Below are 13,064 nucleotides of genomic sequence, written 5' to 3' on the forward strand. Positions count from 1 at the left end.
TTTTTAATTATCAAAAGTGATATGATAACTGATAACATGTACAATCACAGATATTTATTTATGTTCGATGTTTATGTGATAATATAATTCACAATCAGGCATTCGTGAATCGTGTCCAAAAGTTAAATAAATAATTGACTTAAATAAATTATAATATTATTGTTACCAGTTAATAAAAATTAAAATTAAAAATATTCCAACACTAAATTCATAAGTTAACCATAGATAAAAGAACTTCATAGTATTACTACCACAAGTAAACTCTTTCCTGTTTAGTGTCAATGTTTTTTTTTATGTTGATATTTACGAATTCACGGTTTTGCTGTTAAATATTAACTACCTATCATTATTAAGACCAGTTCGCAGTTAAAATAAATGTACGTTGTATTTGCATGTATAATTATTTATTTTTAACTTTTTATTCAGTACTTTGTAATTAAATAAATGTTTAGGAAAATGAGTGCATCCAGATTAGAAATAGATATCAGAAGACTCTTGTCAGTTTGTGAAGAAATGGCTCAAAATAATTCATCTGATGATTGGCGGCTAAGCAAAGTAGACAAATTTATTTAGATAACAATATTATTAGGTTTTAAATTGCTTAGTATATTAGATGAATGCAATTGGGTCTAATGAATGTTATTAGTTAACTATTACCATTTTAATAAATGTAACAAGATCTGTAGTTACCGCTTGTCTAAAAATGATTTGTATATTTTCATTATTATTAATAACTTTGTGTTTTAGTTTATAGAAGCTGTCAGTGAAATGATTGCAGAATTAATTAAAAAAAGGTAAACAAAATCTGAATTAGAAATTTAATCAAATAGCTTATAATTTGATAAATAGAGTAAAATGAAGACCTGACAAATGAAATAACTTTAGTTCTAATCAATATTTTCAAATTTTTAATTTTATATAATATTTTAACTTTGAGTTACACATATTATATTGCATTTTTTATTTTGATTGTAAAATCATTTATTTCAGTCATAGTTTATTTTTTACAACTTTTGAAATCTCATTGTTTTTGGTAAGTAATGTTATCCGGTCATACAAAACATTTCAAGTAAAAAAATTACAAACTTTTTAAAAATATTTTAAGAGAATTTTGAATAAGCACTTTATAAAATAAATTTTTTTTTTAAAGTTATTTCTTTTCAAATAAATGAGTCTTTTAAAAAAAATTTGGACATTTTAAAAAATCAAAAAAAAAAATAAACAACTAGACTTCAATAAATGTTTTTACAATCAAAATTCATCAAAAAATCAGATTTACAAATTGGCTAATTTAAATTTTTCAAAAAAATGTTTAACTATATTTAAAACTTTTTATTTTCAGTATATACATTATACATATTAAAAAAAAAAAATGTATTTTATGTATGTACCTAATGCAGGGGTCAATAAATTATGTGTAAAAAAAAAAAATTAAAAACTATTGATTAAAACAAAAGTTATTACATTTGTTAGGTCTTCCTGTTACACCTTCTTTATTTATACGTTTACAATTTTTAAATTATTTTATTTATTTATTTTTGTTATGTATAGTGATCCAGACAAAGATACAATTAACCAGTACACAAAACGAATGGAATTCCTTAAAGGATTTCTGAATACCAAAGAAATTGTAATATATCGTTCTAAATTTTTAATTATATTCAAGAATATAAAATAAATAGTTTATGGTTGTATATAATTAAATTATAGGAAAATCCAGAAAAGAAATTAGTTGCCTTGGAAATGTTAGAACCTGTACAGGTGACTGAAAGCCGTTCAAAAGATATTAAGCAAAAGTATAAAGTTACATATATAAAGCAACTAAGAGATGAACTACTTGGAAGTAAATGCTTTTATTTTTTATGTAAATAATAAGATATGTAGGAAACAGTATGAAATTTAATTGTGTTTAGATGACACAAATGAATTCAGATCATCTAGGCAACCAGACGTAGAGAGTAGTGATAATTTGGATGAATTATTGAGACATCATCAAAATAAACAGGAATCTATTGCTGAAGAACTTATGGCGATTACTCGAGGTTTAAGAGAACATTCCGAACTTGCTGGAAAAATAATTAAAAAAGATATTGAAGTAATATACAATTTATGACAAAATGTTTGGATTGAGTTTAACTTCTTACTGTTTTGTATTAGATTTTAGAAAAATCATCAAAAGGTATGGATACTAATTTTGAAAATTTAAAAAGAGAAGAACAAAGATTAACAGAGTTTGTAAGAAAAAGCACTTGGAGGTGTTGGATATGGGTTTTAGCTGTTGCTATGGTTGCAATTTTCATAAGTATATACTTTATTATATTAAATAATAAGTAATAACTAAGTAAATTAATTGTTATTAAAATTTTGTTTTCAGAAATGATTTTATTCATCAAAGTGACAAAGAAAAGTTAATGAATTTGAATTTACTTTGCATCTTTAAATTATGTAATTTACATTATGTTTTTATTGGGTGTATTCCCACGTTATTTATTGTTAAAAAGAAATTCTTATTGATATAATATTGTGATATCACTGTTAATAAATGTATTGTTTCTATTGAATGGCTACTTATTAATTGGTCATCCTGAACTCCCAAGCAAATAAGGATTCAAACATGTACAATGTAGTTATCGTGCTTTCTAAGTAATCGACCTTTATAGTGATGATTGAACGTTTTTTTTAATGATCTTATGTTAGTTGTTTATGAGTTATAGATCATAACGGTGTTGATAGTAATGAATTTAAAAACATTTAATATGAATTCTCTGTGTGTGATTTTTTAATTGTTGTAAGTTTAATTAAAGAACAAAGTTTATCATACATAAACTAAAAAATGTCAAACATGGGCCAAGATATTTTTTAAATTATATCTTTGTTTGAAGAAAAATTACAGTAATTTATAAGTTAAATAAAATTTACCAAATTGATCTTATTGAAAGAAGAATTATTTAGCTGATTTTGTTTGGTGGAGGGGGGAGGGGTTTCCCGATTTTTTAAAAATGTACTGGACATTTTTTACTCCAAAAGTTTTAAGGCAATAAAGCAGCCAATGCGCTACCAGAAAAAAGCCCTCAAAGTTGAAAAATGAAGCATTTTTATTATTTCAAAAAGCGGATGATATGACAGCCGGGACAGGTTTATAAAAACATACTATTGTAAAAGTATATTGAAATTTCTCAGAAGCTATGAAGGTATATGGATAAATGAAGAAGTTTTAAAATAAAGTAATCAACCTAAGCATATGGTGGTTGTAGGTATCAAATATTAATGATTCATAAATGTATAAATATAAACGAGTATAATATACATACTAATTACTATTGCTACAATTTTGAATATAAATATAAACCATTTTATGCACTTAAAGAAAATGAAGGAAAGCCACAATGATATAAAACTATTGCAAATTGTTTTAGCCTCATCATTTAAAAGGGTATTTACCAACATTTTAGTTTATAGTTGTTACCTACATGTATCAATTGTGCCCCTTATATTTTATGATCAGTATTTTTTATACTCAATACACCAATTGTACTTGAATTCAAATTCTTTAACCTTCAGGACTCAGGTATAAAAATATCATTCTTCTTCTTCAATACTTCAATCTAATTCTAGCAACCCTTATATCTAAGTATTAAATCATAACTTTGATTGTAAATAATGTATGAACAAAAAGTAGGTAAGTATTTATTAAATATGAAAAATAAAACTATTTACATAATTTGAATATAAATTCTATAACCTGCCAATTTCCATTTGGATTTTACAACATCAAAACATATTTTTATAAAAAAAATATACTAAAATACATAGGTACCTAATAGAATAGGCGTGCGCACGGGTGTGATTTATAGGACTATATAGGCTATATAGCTACACCCGAGGCAGAGTATTTTTTTAGGTGGGTACAGGTACTTGGGTAAAAGCATAAACCTTATACTACTGTCTACTAGACAACTAGACAAGCAACGAATGCATGGAAAGCGTAACGACATAGATGTCGTTTTTTGTTTTCTCGATTACTCGTACTCATTGTAGTGAGAGGTAATATATAGTAGGGTAAGATATACGAAAGCCGGAATACAAATCCCTGGGGAAAAAAATTTTCCCTGTGAAAGTTCCGAAAAAAATTCCTCAGACTACAATGTAACTCACATGCAAGTTATTGAACTTTGTGTCAGGTTGATGAGTGGCAAAATAAATATGACAAATTATTTGGATTCGGTAAGCCGCAATTTTAGGACAATCTAATGATTAACATTTAACAGCGAGTTAACTATTGTTTGATAATTATTTTATTATTATTATTAGAATTTTTTTCTACTTTGAGTACCTTCATTAACTATTGTTTGATAATTATTTTTATTTTTATTTTATAATATTTTAAATATTTCATCTATATAAAGTAAAACTTGTAAAAACGCTTCCTAATAATATTTTATTTACATTATAGTCAAAATATTATAAGAAACGTGCCGGGCTGAATGAGACAAATTTGACATCGTCATATCAAACATTTTATTTTTATACTATATATTTCAGTATTTGGATGTTTATTGGATTGACATCGGGTATCCACGCGAGCGCGGCCGCATTCCCTGACAAGTCTATTCTAAGATGCGTTCTTAATCCTTCAGTCCATATAAACTTAAATAATAAAATAATATGGTACCTATTGAATCTCCACAGTCTAAATTCTAGGATCTGCCACCCTGCAATCTCGTACTCTACCCTCCCCATTTCTATATGTCCGACGTGCAACACCCACCTGCCAGACTACCCGATCAGACATAATTTAGGTATCGGATCCTGTATCTAATAGCAGATAATTCACTTGAGTCACTTGCAGATATTTGGTAGCCTGTGGTTGACTACCTACTTGACTTACATTGTTCCACGAATAATTTTATCCTGTTTTGTTTGGTGATAAGGATTTACTCCACAATTTGATTAAAATATGACTTGCTTGATTCAGTGCTCGTGAGGCGTGAGTGACTCATTGGTAAAATTCCTGGGAACCGGAAGGAGGGTGATCGGGAAGGTCACAAGGGAAAAGTATAAAATCTCCGATATCACGAGGCCAATGAGGTTTCCGCAGCCATAAGCTGTCCAATAAATCTTGATATGCGGCCCAGTTATTGTACAGTTGTGAAGAGGATGTGATCTGCTGTGTCCGCATGGGTCCTGGCGTCCAGCAGTATTGAAACCACGTACAGGGAATCCGTCCTATATGTAACTTTATAGTATCTACTAATTCTACTACCTATACCAATAATAGTTAGGCATACCGTATACGTAGTGTATCTATACCTGAATAGGCTGAATAACATCCATTAGCCATAGTTGCATGCCTGCATGGTAAGTGACCGAGTCTTGTGAAAAGATATATAGGTCACGTCTACTGCTGATTTTTCCAACTACATTTCTTCAGGTCAACCTGTAAATATAGAGCAACCTAAGGAGTCGTCTAGCCTATTGGGACGTACTCATGCGTAAAAACCGATTCAGAAAACACTGGAAAACAGCAGAATTTATAAAGTTCAATTTTTTTAATAAAACTGTGTTTTTACAATATTTATTACGTGCGTCCAAATTACGCGATACTGCGTTTATAGTAAGTATATAGGTATTAGATAGACTCAACGATAAATATCCAGGGCCTAACTATTATACTACATTACTACCTAGTACAGTAGTACCTACCGGCTACCTGTATATAAGTGTACCCCTGTATAATGTCAACTGGGAAGAGTTATTTTGGTCCAAATATATTCGAAAATAGGTACATACCTATTACCTCTAATGTGAATAATATTATTTCTAATTTTCAATATAGGTAGGTAAAGTACGTTGTACGTGTGGCTACGTTGGGATATTCAATTAATCCTATTGATTATATCGGAGAATGCGCTTAAGCTAGCTTATAATTATAACCATGAAATTATTATCCTATAGGTATATGGCCATTATTTATATCACAATAACACAATATTATTTTATAGCCTATAGTTACCTACCTACTATATCGCTACGAATGGACTATCCGTAGACACTCATAACTCATAAGTACCTATACCTACTCACAACTCACAAGTCACAACCAAAATATATATAATTATTTATGATTCATGATCCACATGACCATATGATAGTGATTTTAAAGCTTATAACATTATATGTAGGTAGATACTACCATTGATTATTAATTTATAAATATTATTATAACTTTTGCATTATACATTTACCTATATTATTTATCAATGGTATCAATGGTATTAATGGTGCAGTGGTATAGTCGTATAGTGGTATCCAGATCCATGCCTAGGGGGTGGCAAACGTTCTAACATTTTAAATGGCCCCTGGAGCGCCAATGAATGTTAGCACAGCACTGTTGGTATACCAATATTACAGGACTATACTCTGAAGCAGATATTTAGGGCATTTTATTGCTTTAACTAGTTGTTATTGTGACTTTATGAGTATTCCACTAATAGTAGGATCTGTGTATATTAATACATTAATATTATTGTATATGGAAAACGATTCGATTCGAAGACGGTCTATCAGCCATATTATTAAGTATATATTTTATGATATTGATGCTATTAAAGTGATTTATTTTACTATTAGTAACTATTTGTACACTCATTCAGTAGGTTGAATTAATTTTTGCCGAAAACATTGCATTTTATAATGTCATTGTGTGTACTTTTAAAATATAATAATATATACCTATTGCAAAAGTTTCAAGTGACAACTGACAAGAACTAGTGCCTATCCACAAATTGTGGTTTTAAATTAAGATAATATAACTAAAATCGTTATTCTTCGTGTAAATACCTAATTTGGTCTACAATTTAAATACAAATGTCTATACAAAATAACTGTGTTTATAATATATTTTTTTAAATATTTTTGGTTACAGTATGAAATACTTATGAGAAACCTTGTTTGAAATTTTCAATTCTTAAAAAATACAAAAATTAAACTAAAAATTATAATAATATAATATAATATAATATTATTATATGATTATTTTTTCAAATGCTGAAGATTTTGTTGAAATTTGTACTTCAATTGCTTATGTATATTTAATATTTTTGAACTGTTATTTTAACAACTTGTGTTTGATGGGGAAATTATCAATACATTTTCGAGCTTTTTGGCCCAGCGAATATTGTTTTATCGATATTAAATAGAAGAACATATTATGAAATCGAAAACTTTGAAAATGTCTATAAGTAGCTCAAAAAGAGTCAAAATCAAAATATATTTAAAATGTTATCATGTATAGTAGAGAATTATAAAATTCTTACCAAATGTTTGGCGAGAATGTCAAGTATCTACTGTTATATTATAATAAAATTTACTGGTAAATATCCAATTAGGTATGTCACATAATTTTATAAAATAACATTGTAATATAGTTAATGAGACTATAAATGTATAATTGTATAAAAAATAAAGTACATTGGAGTTAGTGTGAATATTATATTATACAAATGAATAAAGTATATTGAAATGGTGTACTAAATGTAAGGGCGCGCTACCTATTATTATAATTTATATATACAAACTTAAAACATTAAATTAAATGATATGGTTCCGCAGTATTATTATTGCAAGTGGTTTTTGAGGCACAATGGATTGAAAATTTCTATCCAAGTTTATTGCAAACTCAACAAACACAATTTCTGTTTTTTTTTTAAATACATAACATTCCCTTCAATATAGTGGCCTTTGCTACTCTGTTAATATAAACTATAACAATTATAGGTACTTAAGTTTATTACATCGAAATTCTAGGAAAAATATTTTGCTTACTGCTTAAGTGTTTACTGTTAAAATGTCCAGTAAAATTGCTGTAGGAGGGTATTATAAGTTATAACAAACCATTTCTTTTTAGGGCAAGCTTTGCTTTTAAAGAGATTACAAATGTTTAATTTATTTTATCTTATTAAAATAATACTATATTTGTATTATCTTTATTCTATATATAATATATTAGTAATTTGATGTCAAATAAATAGTATTATTATAGTAGGAGGTACATGTACATTGTAAGTATTTATGCATAGTAAATTATGCAATGTAGGATGATAATGTTATGTAAGTTTTCTCTCCACCTTCGCTTGTTAAACGACTTTATAATATTACATCGTAGACATTTGGTAGTACTTACATGCGTTTTTTTTTAATGTGGAGTCCCCAGTTGGCCTAATCCACATCGTAAAAGAAATCACGCGAACGCCGGTCGACTATATATAATGTAATAAATAATAATACATAATTTACAAAAATTGGTAAGTACAGCGAAAACCTCACTTGTTGCGTTAATATATGTTTTATACATCAATATAATATACTTTCCGAATTATACATTTAAGAGGTTTTAATTGGTTTTAAATTTAAATTTATAATTGTTAATTTGCCGCAGCACGGCATTCGTCCATTTCCAGCTTACTATAAAGTGTTGAATTTTAGTGTGTTTCATCCTACTTCTGAGAGATTTGTATTTGTCTCATATTATAAGGCCAAGGAGTTAAAATTGGTAAACATATTTCGGGTTCAAATTACCAAGTACCGATTTTTACCCGGTATCAGAAACCGTGTAAAAATATTGTGGATTTCGAGTTTTGTATTAGAAATCGGATAAAAAATGTTGCGAGTTTCGGGTTTCCGTTTTCAAATAAACCGCGGTCACCACTGTCTTCATACTACGTGTCTACGTATAACTATATCTATATTATATTATTATTATTATATTTAGCGGTGATCAAGGGGTAAGAGGGGAGATAGATCCCCTAGTGACCTTTTTTTGAATTTTCAATAACCATAAATTATATTTTTAATAATCGGAATGTATTTTAAAAAATCAGCCAAAACAAAATCATTTGACCCCCACTGATTATATTAATTATCATATTATTATTTATTAGTTTATATTATATTGGTTTTATTACCTTCCATTTAGTTATCAGTTAAAGTCCTATTTCTAAATCCTCAACTTCTCACTCGAAATGGACCTCACCATACAATTCAACCTATCTAAAATTTCTCAAAACTCCTTCATGAACATTTTTTACTGTTCTGGAACGACATTGGTGTGTGTGTGTGTAGACTTGTTTGTGATGCCAGCCGGCGATAGCGGTTGATGTGTTGGACATGGAGATGAAATCTTTATGTATAAGGGGACGATCATATTAAATAAAATAGTAATTATATACGCGATACGAATGTATGAGGACGACTTGCCACGAATAATTTGCAAATTGCATTCCCATCATCTAAATTGACGAAATCCTTTATAGACACTGAATATTATTACCTGAAACTATCAGAGGTGCTCCCCTAAGCGTTAGCCTATCAAATAAGTTTTAAGTTTTAGTAGGTACTTTTATAATATATGAATATTATACACTACTAACTACCTACTACAATAAATACTTAATAAGTATATACTTATAGATAATACCTAATAAGTCTAAATAAATATATTTACAAAATGCATACAATTATCTTACTTGGTTTAGGCATCTAGTTTAAGACTTAAATACAATTAATTCCTTACTTTCATTTACACTCAAAAATTTTTCTATAAATCCAGTGATGAAATATTGAGGCACATACAACTATTTTAGATTTGTGTTCTGAGAAATAGATTCCTCTGTTAATGATTGTATTCATTTTTGATGTGTGCGTCTATAAATCTAAATCGGTGTAATGATTTTGTATTAAAAATAAGTAACATATTATTAACGAATAAAAAGAAACTAAGAAAAGTTAAGAAGAATAATTTTGGAAACTATTAGAAATTACAAATTAGAATACAGTAATCGGAAAAATATAAATAATATTATTCATAAAAGCTGAAACTGATGCATGCATATTATAATTTAAATGTATTTTGTACAAAATTACAAAATATTAAAACATTAATAACATTAAAAAGAAAGTAGAAACAAATAGTTATAATAATATAAATAAAGTTGATTCCTTGTAGGTATTGAAAGAAAATTAATAACAAACAAATTATTCAGCGAGCATATTATTATTATTTATTAAAATATTAAATATGAATAACTTGTTTGATGTTTGTATACGTTTTGCATTATGTTTGTGGGCAACACACGGTAATAAAAATTAATACTAGGTACACTATAATAGGTATAGCTGGCGCCATTTATTATAGGACTGTCCTTAGAGAAGCATGGCAAATACTATAGTTAGCGGGCCTAAAACTGTAGACTAATTTAGTTTGGGCGTCAATATTGTAATCGTTATTTCATAATTAAAATACGTACAAGATGGGAAATATAAAATATTATCATATTCAAATATTTCACTTTTTTTTTATAAAAGGTACTGATTTTTAATTATTTAAATCTTAAATGTATATTATATTGATAGGAAATTAAAAACACATATAAGACATAAGTACATGCCGACTTTTCAGCGTCGACCGATGATTTTAATCACGATCTTAGAAGATCTTCTTTAAGCCTTAAGGAGTAGTCTGTAGATAAACAAACTTCTGTTTTTCAAATGATAACTCCCTTTTCCGCTGCAAATAATTAATTGGATAATTTAGTATACAATTTAGGGATCAACGTCAAAATTCGAACGAGTAGTTTTGACGTTTTGAGGTTTTTAAAAATATTATATAAATTATTATTATATTATAACGAAAAATATTTTTAAATTATATCAACTAAAATCGGTACCCTTATTGTTTAAATATTTAATTTCTTCCTGATTTGAACTCAATATATCTATTATAAAAACCGTGTTGATACTTTTTTAAAATTATTTGGTTACAAGAATACCTAAAAGTTATGAGAAACCTTGTTTTAAATTTTATAATTTTTCAAAAACAAAATAATTTGCAAATGTTAGTGATTTTAATGAATTTTGTTAAAATTTGAACTTAAAATGGTTTTAAAAAAAAAATTAGTGCTCTTATGTATCTTTAACATTTATAGAATGTTATCAAAGCAATTTATGAGGAACCTTGTATAGTTATATTATATTTTCAAACTTTTTAACCTAGTAAAAAATTTTTTATAGATAATTCTGAAAAAAATTCAAATTGTATATGTCTATAAATTGCTCAAAATTCAAAATATTTTGGAAATTTTTTATTGTGTATAAAATGCTATTAAAATTTGGTGTAAATGTTAAATATCTATGGTTATTCGTCTGTAAAAGTAATGTTCCATATAAACTAATTGAACCTCGATAAATCACTTTCCTGTATAATTTTTATGACAATAAATGGATAGATATTATTGATTATGAACTTAAATTTTATAATAAAACAAAAGGTAACCATTTAACTGATATTTTATTTAATAATTATTATTTATTGTTAATTATTACCCTTAAAAACTATTTTCTGTAATATTTAGTTACTAAATGCCTATATATTTTTACTATAATTTTAAATTGTGTAGTTTCCGGATTAAAATAATAAATTATTTTTTTGACACACACATAAATTGTATGATCACGATAGTGGATAAAATCATAATAATTTCTAAAATTAGAGTGAACTTACCTGTATAAAATTTAAAGGTAAGATTATTATCTAGGGAATCTCATATAGGCTTTTATTTTATTTTTATTTTAAAGCGAGTTATAAGTACTTTAAGATGTACAATTTTTCAATTTTAAAATACTCATAACTCGATTTGAAATTAAAACATAATAAAAAGCCTAAGAAATGCACTAGCTAATCTTACCTTTACATTCTATAAGAGGTCATTTCACTCTAATTATAAAAATTCTAATTACTATAATCATTATTGTGATCATAAAATTTACGCGTGGGTCAAAAAAATTATTTATTATCTTAATTCGGAAACTAAACAATTTAAAATTATAGGTAAAATTATATAGGCATTTAGTAACTAAATATTATGAAAAATAGATTTTGAGGACAATAATTAGCAACAATTAATAATGTATTAAATGAAATATCAGTTAAATGGTTAGGTTAGGTTAGGTTAGGTTAGGGTTAGGCTAGGGTTACCTTTTGTTTTATTATAAAATTTGAATTCATAATCAATAATATTTATCCTCCTCTTAACGATGAGTGTGTTACTGCATAGGTATGGGTGACTGCAGCTAGTGGCGCAACTACCGGGAGAGCTAGGAGTGTCGATCACTGTGGCCCACAATCTTAACAATATACTTAGGGTTAGGTTATACCTGGCAAATAGCTTGTTTTCATATTATATTAAAATTAAAAATTAAAAATTGTACAGTAAATAATATCAAAATCATAATATTTAAATCTATTAAAAAAATTTCGTGAAAGATGGTCCAATACATCAATAATAATAAAATACAATTCAAGGGCGCAATATAGAAATTATTATAGTTTAAAAATCCGAGTATATATATTGTACAATACCTAGGGTAGTAGGATCGGCATAAATGTGTTATCGAACTATTCACTTTTATAATTCTCTAAATAATATGCATTCAGTGATGTGTTGCTAAAAAAGATTTGACTGAATATGTATTATATATTTTAAAAACTAGTGTAATACACTACTACCTATAGTACCTACATCACTACTACTTTATCACATAATAAGCAGGTGACAATTATGGTAAAAACCTTATTATAAAGTCACAAAAAATATTGTCGCTTCTCTCTTAGGTATATATTTATTATTTGATAAATCCTCATAATATGATTGATACTTAACTGTTATTGATACTTCAATTTTAAATATTTTTTAAAAGTTAAGTACAAGTATAGTTTGTACATTACGGAGGTCGTTTTGGATATTTTTTATGAAGTACTTTCCCTGAAAAAAATCATGAAAATTGTAGGTTTGATGGGCATAAATTTAGTACTTATTAGAAAAATCTGAAAAATCTGAATTAACTGATACTTAAAGATGTACTTTAAGATGCTATTCATTATCAATTATTAGATAATAATCGTATTATGATAGATTTTTTGGACAAACTTAAATTGCGTCCAACGAAGGGAAAAAATTGTAAATAGCGCCTGGTGTTTTTCAGGTGTAAATTAATATGTAGTAAATTGC

General features: G+C 27.0%; 1 protein-coding gene across 1 annotated transcript; it reads left to right on the forward strand.

Moving 5' to 3' along the window:
- Window positions 1–80: 80 nt before the first annotated feature.
- On the forward strand, window positions 81–2,501 carry LOC111031800 (vesicle transport protein USE1). The gene is made up of 8 exons (XM_022311899.1): window positions 81–377; window positions 453–555; window positions 748–794; window positions 1,552–1,630; window positions 1,711–1,843; window positions 1,914–2,095; window positions 2,158–2,302; window positions 2,375–2,501. Coding segments are annotated over exons 1-8 (729 nt in total). The 5' UTR covers window positions 81–375; the 3' UTR covers window positions 2,413–2,501.
- Window positions 2,502–13,064: the final 10,563 nt, after the last annotated feature.

The sequence above is a fragment of the Myzus persicae genome, unplaced genomic scaffold (genome assembly GCF_001856785.1).
Source record: "Myzus persicae strain clone G006 unplaced genomic scaffold, MPER_G0061.0, whole genome shotgun sequence".
Classification (NCBI taxonomy): Eukaryota; Metazoa; Arthropoda; class Insecta; order Hemiptera; family Aphididae; genus Myzus; species Myzus persicae.

Bases quoted from the DNA above. Each gene is read 5' to 3' on its own strand.
- LOC111031800 (XM_022311899.1), top strand. The intron at 795-1,551 runs GTAAACAAAATC...TGTTATGTATAG, and splicing joins GCAGAATTAATTAAAAAAAG to TGATCCAGACAAAGATACAA. The intron at 1,631-1,710 runs GTAATATATCGT...ATTAAATTATAG, and splicing joins TTCTGAATACCAAAGAAATT to GAAAATCCAGAAAAGAAATT.